General features: G+C 42.8%; 1 protein-coding gene across 5 annotated transcripts in view; it reads left to right on the top strand.

Moving 5' to 3' along the window:
* The window catches only part of LOC140199206 (cilia- and flagella-associated protein 44), a 227791-nt gene that overhangs the window by 59902 nt on the left and 150994 nt on the right, over positions 1-16895 (top strand). For all 5 annotated transcript variants that reach the window (XR_011886373.1, XR_011886374.1, XM_072260870.1 and 2 more), the window contains exon 12: positions 7913-8007. Coding sequence is in view for 3 of the 5 variants with exons in the window: in XM_072260870.1 (XP_072116971.1) it covers positions 7913-8007 (95 nt within the window). In the remaining 2 variants the exon portion in view is untranslated. The remainder of the gene's footprint in view (positions 1-7912; positions 8008-16895) is intronic.

A 16895-nucleotide genomic window follows, 5' to 3' on the forward strand; every position in this document is an offset into this window, starting at 1 on the left:
CATTCCTCCAGCAGTTTTTTTGTGATCCTTTTCCATATCCTCTATCTTTCTGTATTTTGAATTTGTATCTATTTTCCCCTGTCATTCCCTGTGATGAAACATTCCATTGTATAATAACCTTCTGAGTAAAATTGGCTTCTCCTCATACACTCTAGTAATTTTAAATTGATGATGATATTTTCCCACAAAATGCTCACTAGATGAAATGTTTGCTTGCTGGAAAATGCATTTTTTAAAATAAGTCAATTAAATTCCATGATCTTAGTGGATTTAGACATTGCATTCTCTATGGCTTCAATTTTCTCAATGCTGTTCCACTGGAATCAGAGTTCTGTTGTTTGTGATATGACATATGATTTGCATGAAAACGTAGGTGGTCTAATAAGCAAGGTTGAAGGTGATCTGAAAATAGGTGGAGTTGTGGATGCAGCAGGGGTATAGATCAGTTGGAAATTTGGCTCGGTAAATGTGAGATGTACTTTGGGAGGTCAAATGCAAGGGCTCTGCAAAGCATTGATATACAGATGCAAGTCAGGTAGGAAGCTACCTGACGGAAAAACAAGTGGATTGGGTGGTAGAGAAGGTGTATGGCACACTTAATTTATCAGTTGAACCATTAAGTATAGAAGTCATATTTCATCTGTATAAAACTTTGTTTAGGTCACACTTGGAGTATGTGTGCAGTTCTATTATAAAGAGGATTTGGAAGCTTCAAAGAGGGTACAGAAAGACTCACAAGGATGTTACTTGGATTGGAGAGTATTAGAGATCAGTAGAGGTTGGACAGATTTGGATTATTTTCTCTGGAGTGTTGCAGGCTCAGGGGCAACTTGGTACCATAATTTAAAATTATATTGGTCCAAGTCCTTTTCCCAGGGTGGAAAAATCAAGCACTGGAGGCATAGGTTTTATGTCAGAGGGGAAATGTCCAAAAGTACATTTTTTTTACATTGAGCTGCCTGGAATGTGCTGTCTGAGGAATTGGTAGAAGCAGATACAATAGCAACAATTAAGAGGCATTTCCAAGCAAGGAATAGAGGGATACGGACTGTGTACAGGCAGGTGGGATTAGCTAGATGGCAATGGCAGCACCAACATGGTGGGCTGCAGGGCCCGTTCCTGTTCCGTACTCTTCTGTTTTCTGTTTGTAAAACTTGTGACGCCAAACCAAGTTATCGGGTGATTGATGCTAATGAGAGAGATAAGAGAGACAATGGAGAAACGTTCAAAATGCTAATGAGAGAGGAGAGAGAGATTAACGGAAAAGAAACACAATTCAGAATATTGACAGACCGGTTGCTTTGAACCTGAACTGTTTGAAGCTTGATGGACAGGCGATACCCCAGCAGGGGGATAAAAAGAACAGGTTCACTAAGGTAGGACACACCACGAGATCACGAGATAACGAGGTCCTGGAAAGAGCAGTGTGCCCCCACAAGTTAGTGGGAGTTTGGAGGTCCGGTTCGCGGGAACCGACCATAGACTCACAGGATGTAAAGGTACGATCAGTGGGAACCTGGTGTGTGTGACTGCCCTTTCCTGGGTGCCGGGTTCACCACGGAAGAACGGTCGTATCCAGAACGGAGGGGTCACAGTCAGTGACCACAGCGGGATAGAAGACATCAAAGATCTGCCTGAAACAAACTGCATCCCCCACTGTCTCCCTCTCCAATGGCACAACAGCGATTACTGGGAACTGTACTAAGCTGAACTGAACTCTGCGTCACTTAAGACTGATCATTTTACCCCTAGACTGCGATAGAGCTTGGTTTGATTCCTATTACCCTAGTCCTGTGTACATGTGTGTATTAGCATTGCTAACCTGTTGCATTTATATCCTTACGATTAGAGTACTGTGTTTCTTATTTCTTTAATAAAACTTTACTAGTTCCTAGTAATCCAGACTCCAAGGAGTGGTCCATTTCTGCTGGTTTGGCAACCCATTTACGGGGTACGTAACATAAGTAGGGATCTCGTCCGCGATTTTGAATGCCAAATTTGGGACTGGGTAAATTGATTGGGTTAAAATTCCAGAAAGAAAGAAAGGGCAAGCAGTAGAAATGGAGACTGAGGAACTTCTAAAGGCGCCAACCTTGGAGGCATTAGAGGATGCCAAGAAATCAGAATTGGCGACTGTTGCAAAACAGTTGAATCTTTTGAAGGGGAAGCCGACAATGAGGAGAGCGGAGATGCTCAGAGCTATCATTGAGCATTATGTATCTAAAGGTGTGTTTTCCCACGGGGAGCTGGAGGTGGTGTCTATGGGCAAACCTGGTGCAGAGGTGGTGCAGCTGCAGATGGAACAATTGAGACTCGAGCACGAGTTCCGGGTAAGGCAGCTAGAACAAGAAGAGAAGCAGTTAGAACGGCAAGACAGAGAGAAGCAGTTAGAACGGCGAGTGAGAGAGGCAGTTAGAACGACAAGAGAGAGAGAAACAGAAGGAAAGGGAATTTGAGCTGGAGAAGTTAAGGATGACGCTAGCGCAGGGTCCCATGCCGAACCAAGGTGGAGGGTTCAGGGCGACCCAGGAGGTTAGGTTGGTTCCCCCATTTGAGGAGGCCGATGTTGATCGGTACTTTCTACATTTTGAAAAAGTCGCTGCAAGTCAGGACTGGCCGAGGGATAAGTGGGTTGTTTTGCTTCAGAGTGTACTTAAAGGGAAAGCTCAGCAAGCTTACTCGGCATTGTCCGCAGAAGATGCCCAGAGGTATGATGTGGTGAAAGAGGCGATACTCAGGATTTATGAGTTGGTCCCGGAGGCATACCAGCAGAGGTTCCGGAATGTGAGGAAGCAGTGGGGCTGCACGTATTCAGAGTTTGCCCGTGAGATGCAGATATATTGTGAGCGTTGGTGCGCCTCGAAAGGGGTCAATGGGAATTATGACAGACTGCTACAGCTAATACTGACTGAGCAATTTAAAGGTTGTGTCCCTGAAGGTATGAGGCCCTATCTAGATGAGAAAGAGGCAGAAACCGTAGCCGCAACTGCTAAGTTAGCTGATGAGTACACGTTAACACACAAAGCAAAGTTTACCACGAGTAAAAGCTACCAGAATAGTAGTCGAGAGGGCGGAGAGAGTCCGCCGGAAAAGCCAGAAAGTAAGCCGAGGACTAGTGAGAAGGATAAGGAAGACAGGAAGCAGTTTGGTAGGAAGTCTCCTGGGGTCGTATGCTATAATTGTGGGAAAGCTGGTCACTTTGCGTCCAGCTGCTTTTCCCCAAAGAAGGAGACGGGGAAAGGAAAAACGACGACTCCGTCTGGCTGTATTGAGCCGGCAAACAAACCGTTAGGGGAGAAGAGGTCTGATAGAGTTCAGGAAGGGCGCGAGAAGTTTACTTTGGCCGGATTGGTGTCGGTGAAGGAGGTGTCAAACCTAGTTCCAGTACGGATCTGGAGAGACACTGGAGCTTGTCAGTCACTGATTTTAGGAGTGTTTTAGACTTTAGTTCAGAGACTGAGACTGGGGAGATCAGTGTGGTAAAAGGCATTGGGAAAGGGACTGGAGCAGTACCTTTGCACCAGATACACCTAAAAAGCGACTTGGTCTCCGGACCGGTCATGATAGGGGTGAGGCCTGAACTACCGATGGAAGACGTGGCGGTCTTACTCAGTAATGACCTCGCAGGCGGAGAGGTGTACCCAGCGGTAAAACTGACAAGCAAACCTGCCAGGATTGAAGACCCACCCATGGACTCACAGGTTTATCCCGTTTGCGCAGTAACTCGACAAATGTCCAGAAAGGCTGCCGAAGCAAATATAGATTTAGCTGAGATGTTTTTACCAGCCTTGTACCGGGGGGGGGGGTTTAGAAAGTGAGAAGAAGGAGCATAGTGAAACGGAAGGAAGTGAGGGTGTTGAGGTACATTTATCATTAGCGAGGAAGGAAGTTATACAGGCACAGGAACGAGACGAGGAGCTAATGGTCTTGACGGAGACAGCTCTCTCTGAAGCAGAATTAAAAAGGGAGCCAGTGGGCTATTATGTGAAGGAGGGAGTACCAATGAGGAAATGGAGACCAAGTACCGTGCCCGCAGATGAGGAGTGGGGGGTGGTGCACCAGGTGGTAGTGCGGAAAATTTATAGGGGCGAGATTTTTAACCTGGCCCACAAGATATCCCTCGGTGGACATTTTGGGGGTGAGGAAGACAGTCGATAGAATTATGGAAGAATTTTACTGGCCGAACATGAGGAAGGATATTGTTGAATATTGTAGATGATGTCATTCCTGTCAGGTGGTAGGAAAGCCAAATCAGGTCCTGCCTAAAGCACCCCTTCGACCGATACCCGCTTTCGGGGAACCTTTTTCCCGAATAATTGTGGATTTTGTCGGTCCCCTGCCCAGAACTGCAAGTGGGTGAGAGTATGTGATGATTATGATGTGCGCCGCCACCAGGTTTCCGGAGGCTGTGCCCCTGGCAAGCGCCAAGGCTCCCGCAGTGGTAAAGGTGCTTGTGAAATTTTTCACTACGGTGGGGCTGCCCAGGGAAATCCAGTCAGATCAGGGGAGTGTCTTCACATCTCACACATTCCGACGGATGTTGGATGAGATGGGAGCAAAGCAGATTTTGGCCTCCGCGTACCACCCGGAGTCCCAAGGGGCATTGGAATGATTCCATGCAACATTAAAGACCATGATTAAAATTTACTGTCAAGAGAACGCTAGGGACTGGGATGATGCTTTGCCTCCTTTGCTATTTGTCGTAAGGGACACGGTTCAGGAGTCACTGGGGTTCAGCCCATTCGAGCTCATCTTCGGTCATGGCCCAGAGGCCCCCTGACCTTACTGAAAGAGCAATGGTCCAGTCCGGCAGTCCAAATTAATGTGATTGATTATGTTTTAAAATTTCGTGAGAGGCTTAAAAGGATCTGTGACCTTGCCAAAGAAAATCTACGACACTCCTAAACTAAAATGAAACAATGGTATGATAGGCGTGCCCGTGAACAAGTGTTTCAAGTGGGCGATTGGGTCTTAGTTCTGTTCCCAGTGGTAACCAACCCCCTCCAGGTGAGATTCCACGGTCCGTACAAAGTGATTAAAAAGATAGACTCTTTGAATTATGTTATCAAAACGCCGGACAGGTGTAAGCCCACACAATTGGTACACATTAACTTGTTAAAAGCTTACCATGATCAGAAAGCCGATCTAGTTGGTGTTATCACGAAAATTAATGAGACTGGGTGTCAAATGATAAGGGGAGAACCCATCTTGAAAAGATAAATATGGTGCCGACCAGATTGGAGAACTCTATTGTTTTGGCCAATTTTGCTGATAAGGTCTCTCACTTAACCCCCGAACAGAGCAAGCCACTGATAAAGTTAATTAACCGGCCCAAGGCGATGCAAAGGGACGGTGCATGATGTTGTTGTCACCTCAGACCAGCCTATTAAACAACACCCCTATAGGATGAACTTGGAGAAGGGCAAGCTAGTGGAGAAAGAAATTGAACACATGCTAGCGACAGATATTATTAGGCCATCCAAATCGGAATGGGCGTCCCCGTGTGGTTGTCCCGAAAGCCGATGGGAGCATACGATTCTGTACAGATTACAGAAAAGTGAACGCCATCACAAAAACTGATGCTTACCCCATCCCAAGGGTAGACGATTGCATCGATAAAGTGGGGAGAGCTAAGTACATCACAAAGATCGATTTGCTGAAAGGGTACTGGTGCGTTCCTTTAACCAACTGGGCTAGAGAAATCTCAGCATTTGTCACTCCATCCGGGTTATACGAGTATAATGTTTTACCTTTTGGCATGAAAAATGCCCCAGGGACCTTCCAGAGGATGATTAATTCAGTGATAAAAGGGTTAAAGAATGCAGAAGCATATATTAACGATTTAGTGGTCTGGAGTGACATGTGGGAGGAGCTGTTTAAGCGGCTGTCGGAAGCCGACCTGACAGTGAACCTCGCAAAAAGTGAGTTCGGCCACGCTAAGGTCACTTATCTGGGATTTGTGGTAGGACAGGGGCAGCTGGCACCGATGCAGGCTAAGGTGCAGGCTATCTCTGAAGTCCCCACCCCAACAGACAAGAGAGCCCTGAGAAGGGTCTTGGGGATGGTGAGGTACTATCGGAAGTTTTGCAAAAACTTTGCGAATATTACCCTCCCTCTTACTAAGCCCTTGCCAAAGAATGTGAAGTTTGTGTGGGACGACCTTTGTCAACAGGCCTTCGAGAGTCTGAAGGCGATTCTGTGTCACCATCCTGTGCTGAATACGCCTGACTTTTCAAAACCCTTCTCCCTAGCAACAGATGCTAGCGACAAAGCAGCCGGGGCGGTGCTGTTGCAGACAGACAAAGAGGGGGTTGACCACCCAGTGGCTTATTGTTCTAAGAAATTTAATAACCATCAGAGAAATTATTCCACTGTGGAGAAGGAATTACTAGCAATCATACTAGCATTACAACATTTTGAGGTTTATATTTGTCCGGCACGGAAACCACTGATAATTTACACTGATCACAACCCATTAGTGTTTTTGGCCACTATGAAGGATAAAAACAAAAGGTTACTAAGTTGGAGCCAGGTCTTACAGGAATTTGATATTAAAATAAAACGTATAAAAGGAACGGACAATGTGATTGCTGACTGTCTGTCAAGGTGTTGAAACTTAAAGTTCTCTGTATTAGCCGAATTGCTGATGATATTAGTGTGTATCTAATAATGTGCATTCATGCCCATGATTTTTACCTCGGTAAAAATCCTTTGAAGGGTAGAGTGTGACGCAAAAACAAAGTTATTGAGCAATTGATGCTGATAAGAGAGACAATGGAGAAATGTTCAAAATGCTAATGAGAGAGGAGAGAGAGATTAACGGAAAAGAAACACAATTCAGAATATTGACAGACCAGTTGCTTTGAACCTGAACTGTTTGAAGCTTGATGGACAGGCGATACCCCAGCAGGGGGATAAAAAGAGCAGGTTCACTAAGGTAGGACACACCACGAGATCACGAGATAACGAGACCCTGGAAAGAGCGGTGTGCCCCCACAAGTTGGTGGAAGTTTGGAGGTCCGGTTCGCGGGAACCGACCATAGACTCACAGGGTGTAAAGGTACGATCGGTGGGAACCTGGTGTGTGTGTCCGCCCTTGCCTGGGTGCCGGGTTCACTGCGGAAGAACGGTCGTATCTGGAACGGAGGGGTCACAGTGGGTGACCACAGCGGGATAGAAGACATCAAAGGTCTGCCTGAAACAAACTGCATCCCCCGTCTCATTTTACCCCTAGACTTCGATTAAGCTTGGTTTGATTCCTATTACCCTAGTTCTGTGTACATGTGTGTATTATCATTGCTAACCTGTTGCATTTATATCCTTACGATTAGAGTACTGTGTTACTTATTTCTTTAATAAAACTTTATTAGTTCCTAGTAATCCAGACTCTAACGAGTGGTCCATTTCTGCTGGTTTGGCAACCCATTTACGGGGTACGTAACAAACTGCACTGTTGGCCTATTGTGTAGGATATGATTTTATCTTAGATTGTTCTTTATAGACTTCATAGTGCTCTTGGCTCCTATGTTACCGCCCTCATATTTTCTGTAGCTCCCATCACAGGCTTCTTTCCATTGAGTACATTTTCCCCTGTATGCAGATCTTCTTAATACTATTCTCCCTTAAGCTTCTTCGCGTTAAATTGCACTTAGCATCTTTCTGACCTTTTTTTTGAGTCAGTTATCGTCCTTCTGAAATCTTCTGCACTTGTCAATCCATAAATACTATTTTGTTATGATGGCAGCAGATTTTTGTTTTATGAGTCCTAAACTCTTCACCCACACTTTTGTAGAAGCAAGATGTGCCATGTTTTCTTCAGTACCATACTTCACCATATAGTCGAGAAGAATTGTGCTTTAGTACTCTTACCTCTAAAAATTGGTGTTAACCTTTTTCCTCAATACAATTTCAGATACAGTGCGCATCTATGACTTTGTGAGAAATGAAGAATTGGTAACTGTGAGGTATAGACGAGGTGGAACTGCATTAACTTGGGCACCACTAGTGGTAAGTGAAACTTCCTACGTAATAGTAGTGCTTTTTGCTGCAGCTTTTAAGAGATGAAGTAGGTTGTATGAGTTCAGAGTTGCTAGACATGTGCATCTTTTGATACCAGTGCCACTGCTTTGGAGCCCCAATCTCGAGTTGTTGTTCCCCTACATTCACACAGTTGAACATGATATTATGCACTATGAAGGGTCCTGTCCCACCAACCAAAGAAGGGATCACTGTCTATTTCAGGCTAGTTGCTGGCTTATGAAAATTTAAAAAATTGCAGATGCTGAAGTCTAAAATATAAGCAAACTGCTGGAAGCACTTGGCTGGTCAGGCAGTGGTAGTGGAAAGAGATATTAGATATCAATGTTAATATTGCTGGTTTATTTATTTCAGTTGTTGGTACAGTTTAACTATTTACAGATAATTATTGTAAGGAAATAAAATTGCAGACAATGAAAATATGAAATGTATCAGAAAATGCTGCCAAATCACTTACCAGTTTAATATTACAGGTCAAAGGGACCTGTAACCCCTTTGTTGCTATGGCACTTAGGTGAAGGATAAAGGGTAAATGCTTGTACTGCAATGTAAATTGCTTACGTGATTAGTTTCAATTGGCATTAGATTCTGCCCAGCTTCTTCTGAGTATCAGGGTCAAGGATGTCTGAATGGCTTCAGAAAATTCTTGGGAAGGAGAGTGAACATGTTGGTACAAATAACATGGGTAGAGTGAGAGTTGAGGTCCTACAGAATGAGTATAATGAGTTAGGTAAGAAATTAAGAAGCAGGACTGTGAGGCTGATGATCTCTGGATTACTCCTGGTTCCAGGTGCTATAGTGAGGTCAGAAATAGAAGGACAAGGGAGATGAATTTGTGTCCAAGGAGATAGTATATGGGGAAGGGATTCAGGTTCTTGGATGATTGGGATGTCTTCTGGGGTAGAGGCAACCTGCACAAGAGGGTCAGGTTGCAGTTGTACCAGCAAGGGACCAGCGTCCTAGCAGAAAAATTTGCTAGTGCTGTATGGGAGGGTTTAAACTGGATTACATAAGAACATAAGAAATAGGAACAGGAGTAGGCCATCTGGCCCATCAAGCCTGCCCCGCCATTCAATAAGGTCATGGCTGATCTGTCCATAAACTCAGCTCCATCTGCCTGCCTTTTCCCTATAACCCTTAATTCCCCTACTATGTAAAAATCTATCTAACTGTATCTTAAATATATTTAGTGAAGAAGCCTCAACTACTTCCCTGGGCAGAGAATTCCCCAGATTCACCACTCTCTGGGAAAGACAGTTTCTCCTCATCTCCATCCTAAATCTTCTCCCCTGAATCTTGAGGCAATGTCCCCTAGTTCAAGTCTCACCTACCAATGGAAGCAACTTTCCTACTTCTATTTTATCTATCCCTTTCAAAATTTTGTATGTTTCTATAAGATCCACTCTCACTCTTCTGAATTCCAGAGAGTATAGTCCCAAAGGTTAACCCTTTCATCTCTGGAATCAACCTCCTCTGCACTGCCTCCAAAGCCGGTATATCCTTCCTCATGTATGGAGACCAGAACTGCACACAGTACTCCAGGTGTGGTCTCACCAGTGCCCTGTATAGTTGCTGCAGGACCCCCCTGCTCTTGAATTTAATCCCTCTAGCAATGAAGGCCAACATTCTGTTTGCCATCTTAATAACCTGTTGTACCTGCGCGCCAACTTTTTGTGATTCATGAACAAGCACTCCCAAGTCCCTCTTCACAACAGCACGATGCTATCTTTCACCATTTAAGTAATAATCTGCTCTTCTATTATTTCTTCCAAAGTGAATGATCTCGCATTTACCAATGTTGTATTCCACCTGCCAGACCTTGGCCCACTCACTTAACCTATCTATATCCCTCTGCAGACTCTCCACATCCTCTGTACAATTTGCTTTTTCACTCAGTTTAGTGTCATCAGCAAATTTTGCTACGCTACACTCAACCCCCTCTTCCAAATCATCAATGTAAATGGTAAACAGCTGCTGGCTCAGCACTGACCCCTGCGGCACCCCACTCACCACTGACTGCCAACCGGAGAAACACCCATTTATACCAACTCTCTGCCTTCTATTGCTTAACCAATCCACTATCCATGCCAATACACTTCTGCCAACTCTATACACCCGTATCTTATTTATAATTCTCTTGTGTGGTACCTTATTGAACGCCTTCTGGAAATCAAGTATACAACATCCACCTGTTCCCCTCTAACCACTGCACTCATTATGTTCTCAAAGAACTCCAGTAATTTTGTCAAACAGGACCTGCCCTTTCTGAATCCATGCTGCATCTGTCTAATGGAGCCACTCCTTTCTGAATGTTTCGCTATTTCTTCCGTAATGACAGCTTCAAGCATTTTCCTGACTACGGATGTTAAGCTAACCGGCCTATAGTTGCCTGTCTTTTGCCTACACCCTTTTTACAAAAAGTGGTGTGACATTTGCTGTCTTCCAATCTGCCGGGACCTGCCCAGAGTCTAGAGAAGTTTGATAAATGATTATCAATGTGTCTACTATAACCTCCGCCAATTCCCTCAGCACCCTGGGATGCATCCCATCAGGACCAGGAGACTTTTCTCCCTTCAGGCCCTCTAGTTTGCTCATCACTATCTCTTTAGTGACAGTGATTTTATCAAGGTCCTCTCCTCCCATTTCATCTATAACATCATTCTTTGGCATATTAGACGCGTCCTGCACCGTGAAGACCGACAGAAAATAGTCGTTCAATGCCTCAGTCATTTCCTCATCACCCAAAATTAATTTCCCCTTCTCGTCTTCCAAGGGACCTACATTGACTTTAGCCACCCTCTTCTGCTTTATATATTTATAAAAACTTTTGCTATCTGTTTTTATATTTTGCGCTAATTTATTTTCGTACTCTATCTTCCCTTTCCTTATTTCTTGTTTAGTTGCTCTTTGTTGCTTTTTAAAGTTTTCCCAGTCTTCCAGTCTCCCAATACTCTTTGCGACTTTGTACACATGAGCTTTTAATTTGATACTATCTTTTATTTCCTTGGTTATCCAAGGCTGGCTGTCCCCACACTTACTGCCCTTACTTTTGACTGGAATATACTTTTGTTGAACACTGTGAAAAATCTCTTTGAAAGTATTCCACTGTTCCTCAACTGTCCTACCAAATAGCCTGTGCTCCCAATCCACATTAGCCAACTCCTCCCTCATCCTGTTGTAGTCTCCCTTGTTCAAGCATAATACACTAGTTTTAGATCTAACTATTTCATCCTCCATCTGTATGCGAAATTGAATCATATTATGATCACTCTTTCCAAGAGGATCCCTGACTACAAGATCGTTAATCTTACCTGTCTCATTGCACAGGACTAGATCTAAGATAGCGTTTTCCCTTGTAGGTTCGCTAACATGCTGCTCAAGAAAGCCATCCCGGATGCATTCTATGAAGTCCTCAAGACTTTCTTGACCAACCTGATTCACCCAATCTATGTGGAAGTTAAAATCCCTCATGACAACTGTCGTTCCACTCTTATAAGCCTCAGTTATTTCTTGGTTAATTGCCTCTGCCGCTGCAATATTTTTATTAGGTGGCCTATAGACAACCTCCACCAGTGATTTTTTTCCCTTTACTATTCTTAACCTCTACTCAGATGGACTCAACATTCTGCATTCTGCTCTGTAGATCAATAGGGGATGTAGTGGGACTCTGAGTAGGAACAAGTCAGTAGGCAACAAGTGCAGGTCTAGGAATCAGAATAGCCATGGACACAGTAAAGGCAGAAAAGGAATACTCAGCTATACTGCACTTATTTCTATGCACGAGGTTTAGCAGGTAATGTAACTGAGCATGGATTGGGTTTGAGGATGGCGTGCTATAACCATAACAGAAACATGGCTGAGAGCAGAGCAAGATTGACAACTCAGTACTTGAAGATATAGATCTTCATGCATTCAGGTAACTGGGGGGGGGGGGGGTGCTGCCTTTTTGATAATGGAGGACATAACAGCAGTACTTAGAAGACATCCTTGGAGATTAATCCATTGAGGCCATATGGGTAGAACTTAGAAACGAGAAAGAGGAGGTCACTCTAGTGGCATCATATTATAGATTGCCCCCCCCCCCGACCTCTTATGGATAGTGGGAGCTTGAGCAGGTGTGTCAAGAAATGTAACATAGTTGTAAGAATAATAGAGTTGTATTCATGGGAGATTTTAATTTCCATGGTCTTTACTGGGCCTTGAGGAATGTTAAGAGGAGTGTATGGAGTGAATTTGTGAAATATGTCCAAGAAAGTTTCTTGAGTCAATATGTAGACCTAGTCAGAAGGTGTAATACTGGGTCTCCCCTGAAGGTGCAGCAGGGCAGGACAGATAACTGAAATGGCAGTGAGGGAGCACTTTGGCTCTGGTAAACATAATCCTATTAGTTTTAAAACAAGGATGGAAAAGGTTAGTGTCCTAAACTGGAGCAGGGCTACTTTTGGGGGAATTAGACAGGATCCAGCAGAGGTTGAATGGATGAGAGTGTTTGAAGGGAAAGGAATGAATAGTAAGTGAAAGGCTTTCAAGAGTGTGAAAGCAAGTGTCCAAGCAGGGTGAATGGTAAACCTGGCAAGGTTAGGGAACCTTGGCTAGAGATATTGAGGCTCTGATCAAGAAAAAGAAGGAAGCATACATTGGGTTTAGACCAGGATTGAGCAAATCTCTTATGACTAAAAAAAAAATGATTAAGGATACACTTAAGAGAGAAATCAGGAGAGCAAAGAGTGGGTATGAGATGAAGCTGGCAGGTAAGGTTAAGGAGTTCTGTAGTTCTATTAAGAGTTAAACGGTGGCTAGGGAGTCAATATGTCTCCTTGGAGATCAGCAGGGCTGCTGATGGAGATGGGCGGTATTTTTAATGATCATCTTTCCTCTGTGTATGCTGAGGAGAAAATTATGATTGCTCAAGAGATAAGGGAGACAAATGGAGATATTTTGGAGGACATTCATATTATCAGGAAATATCTGGTGGAGATATTTGCCTCATTGTTAACCTCTGAAGTTCCCGAAGACTGGAATATGGCTAATGCTGTTCTATTATTTTAAAAATGGTAACATGGGCAAGCTGAAGGCTTGCAGGTTAGTCAACCTGACGTCAATATTGGAGAAATTACTGGAAGGAATTCTGAGGGACAGAATCTGCCAGCATCTGGATAGCCAGAGTCTGATTAGGAGGAGATAGCATGGCTTTGTGTATGAGAAGTTGTGTCTGACGAAAGTTTTAGAGTTTTTTGAAGAAGTAACCAAAAAGGTAGATGAGGGTAGAGAAGTGGATTTTGCCTCTTTGGACTTTAGCAAGACCTTTGATAAGATCCCACATGGTCAAGGATGACACAAAATTAGGAGGTGTTGTATATAGTGAAGAAAGTTATTGTAGATTACTGGGGGATTTTGACCAGTTACGGAAGTGAGCCGAGGAATGGCAAATGGATTTCGATATGTGTGTGATGGAGATTTGAAAGTCAAACTAGTATAGGATTTATGCTTTGAAATCTAAGGCAATAGGGAGTGTACTGGAACTGAGGGATTAAGGAATACAAATGTATTTTCACTGAAATCAGCATCATCGCTAGACAGGGTGATGAAGAAGGCGTTTAGTATACTGGCCTTCATCAGTCAGGGCATTGAGTATAGGAATTGGGACATTACATTGCAGTTGGATAGGTATGTGGAGGAGCATGGCTTAGAGTGATATGGGTTTAATGCAGGAAATTAGCACTGGCGAGGTGAGTACTGTAGTCAGCATGGACTTGCTAGGTTGGAGGTTTGTATCTATGCTGTATTTGTATTGCTTTAAAACTCTGTATCAGACATTTGGATATATACACGATCAGCCTTTCTCTGTAATCTGCCCAAAAGAATTCAAGTCATATGCAGCCGAGCTAATGAGAAACGTCCTCCAAACTCTGTTATCGAGGGGTCCATGATAAACCAGTGTTGAGTGGTTTCTCTTTCCACATATGCTGCTTGATTGGCTGAGCTCTTCCAGCATCTCTATTTCTGTTTCAGTCTTTTCATGTGCTCTTTTTGCTTATTTTGTTTCCCTTCAGAAATGTCTGGAATTGGTCTTGTTCCTATCTGTGTTAATGGCCTAGAATTTGTAGAGACTTTCCGGAAGGGGACCCATGGAGTGAGCTGTATTTTGGCATCGCTCCGCACCCTTTACTTGCTTACATGTAACCACTCTTATTCACTTTACCTAAACCTACACTAGACGATTTATATCACATTTATATCATTGAACTACGACTTTTACTTACTGAAAATGAATACCAGAGCGCGAGAAGTTAAAGAAGGGAAAGGTTCCGGCGGGAACGGAAAAAAAAATGATGATCCTGGAACATCGAAGGAAGCTCTGATAACTATAGAACTAATGAAGAAACTTCTAGAAGATACAGTTAAGCAAAGACTCACCGCAATTGAAGAAGTGTTGAAGTCGATGCAAGAAGAATCAAGAATATTCAGACGTGAAATCGATCAACATCAAGTCAGAATCTTGGAACTAGATGAAGATGGCCGCAAAAGGGATAGAAGAATTGAAGCTCTTGAAAAAAGTTTAACTTCGGTAACTCAGCAATTGGAACGTTATCAAGCTAAGACTATCGATCTTGAAAATCGCTCCCGACGACAGAATTTGTGAATAATCGGTTTTCCTGAAGATGCTGAGACGGGAGATCCTACCAAATACTTTTCTAAATTGCTAATGGATGTGTTTGGCTAGGATATATTGGAGGAGCCCCCACTATTAGATAGTGCACATCGTTCATTTCGTTTTGATCCGGAGAATGTGGCCAGACCGAGACCCATCATTATTCGGTTTCATTATGTCCATGATAAGGAATGAGCTATTCGAGCTGCTTGGAAGAAAGGTATGATCCAATTTCAAGAATTCAAGTTTAGGATTGTTGAAGACTACAGCCAAGACGTACTGAAAAAACAGATGGCTTTTAAACCACAGATGGCAGAACTTTATCATCGGGGCTATAAAATAGCGTTACTGTTTCCAGCCCGTCTGAGAGTGGTTATGTGGGATAACTCGCGTTGCCTGTTTAAAAAATCCGATGGAAGCCCAAAGTTTTCTCGATGATTTGCCTTTCTCTGCGGAGGATTAATTAATGTATCGCTTTGTTTTCTCTCTCGTCTTTGATTTGTATAGTTCGAGAGTTTTTTCCCCCTTGATCTTGCAGTGTAGGTTCGCTTTATATTGTTAAATGATATTATACTTTTCTGTTAGTGATCTTGTATATCTTACTCTTAATACTTTTTGGAAGTTATTTAGTTACAATTTTAATGCTTGTTTTCTTTCTGAAATGTTACTGGAGTATTATATTTCAAAATGGTGGATTGTTTTCTTCTTCTCCCCAGAATCCTTTCTGTCTCTAACATCACTTCCAATCATTTATATGTGAAAAATTAGTATAGTAATATGATCTAACGTTTAATGTTCTTCGAAATATGAGTAAGAAGGAACTATTCGATGCTTCTAATCGTTGTAAGCTGTTTCTTACCGTTATAGCTTTTTTTAAACTTTTTTTTGAATATGGTTGGTATCATTTTTGATAAACATATTTCTTTTGGGTTGCCTTCTGGAAAGATGGGGTTAGGATTAGCTTTAGATTTAGCATTGGCCACTGTCTGGCTTTTTTCTGGGTTTTTGTGGGAGGTGGGTAGTATTTTTGTTCTTATTTTTAATTCATTTTTGCTTTTTAGATGGGCTGACCTGAAACTACCAAAATGTCTGAAATGTCGTAACTTCCGGTTCCTCTTTGGACCTTCTTTCCTCTTCCGGGGTCATGAGTCTGTACTCTGGTTAACCCTTTACATACCTTATACTCAAGCTCATTACGATGGATAAGATTATTAGTTTGGTTTTTTGGAATACAAATGGCTTAAACCACCCAATTAAACGGAAGAAAATTTTTGAAGTATTCCATAGGATGAATGCTCATATTATTTTTGTACAAGAAATTCATGTCCGGAAAGAGGATAATCAGCGTTTTTTAGATTCTGGAAGAGACAACAGTACCACTCGAACTCACAGGCTAAAGTAAAAGGCGTTTCTATTTTTATAGATCTGTTGATTTCATTTCTGCATTATGAGACAGTTTCAGATCCCAATGGCCGATTTTTGTTAATTACTGGCTTGCTATTTAACAAAAAAGTTGCTATGCTTAATGTTTATGCCCCAAATGTTGTCTGTCCTGATTTTTTTAAGTATCTCTTCACATCTCTTCCTAACTTAACTGACTATATGCTGATTATGGGTGGAGATTTCAATTGTTGTTTAAATCTTTTGATGGTGTTACGTACCCTGTAACTGGGTTGCCAAACCAGCAGAAATGGACCACTCGTTGGAGTCTGGATTACTAGGAACTAATGAAGTTTTATTAAAGAAATTAGTAACACAGTACTCTAATCGTAAGGATGTAAATGCAACAGGTTAGCAATGATAAAACACATATGTACACAGAACTAGGGTAATAGGAATCAAACCAAGCTCTATCGCAGTCTAGCGGTAAAATGACCAGTCTTAAGTGACGCAGAGTTCAGTTCAGCTTAGTACAGTTCGCAGTAATTGCTGTTGTGCCGTTGGAGAGAGAGAGTGGGGAGGGATGCAGTTTGTTACAAGCAGACCTTTGATGTCTTCTATCCCGCTGTGGTCACCGACTGTGACCCCTCCGTTCCAGATACAACCGTTCTTCCGCAGTGAACCCGGCACCCAGGCAAGGGTGGACACACACACCAGGTTTCTAGTCCCTTGAAAATAACAATTCCTGAATCATGCTTTTGTCTTTTATGAAGCAAACATAACCAAGAGGCAAAAATTCATTGTCTAGCAAAACTGATTCATCTAA

The sequence above is a fragment of the Mobula birostris genome, chromosome 6 (assembly GCF_030028105.1).
Source record: "Mobula birostris isolate sMobBir1 chromosome 6, sMobBir1.hap1, whole genome shotgun sequence".
NCBI lineage: Eukaryota > Metazoa > Chordata > Chondrichthyes > Myliobatiformes > Myliobatidae > Mobula > Mobula birostris.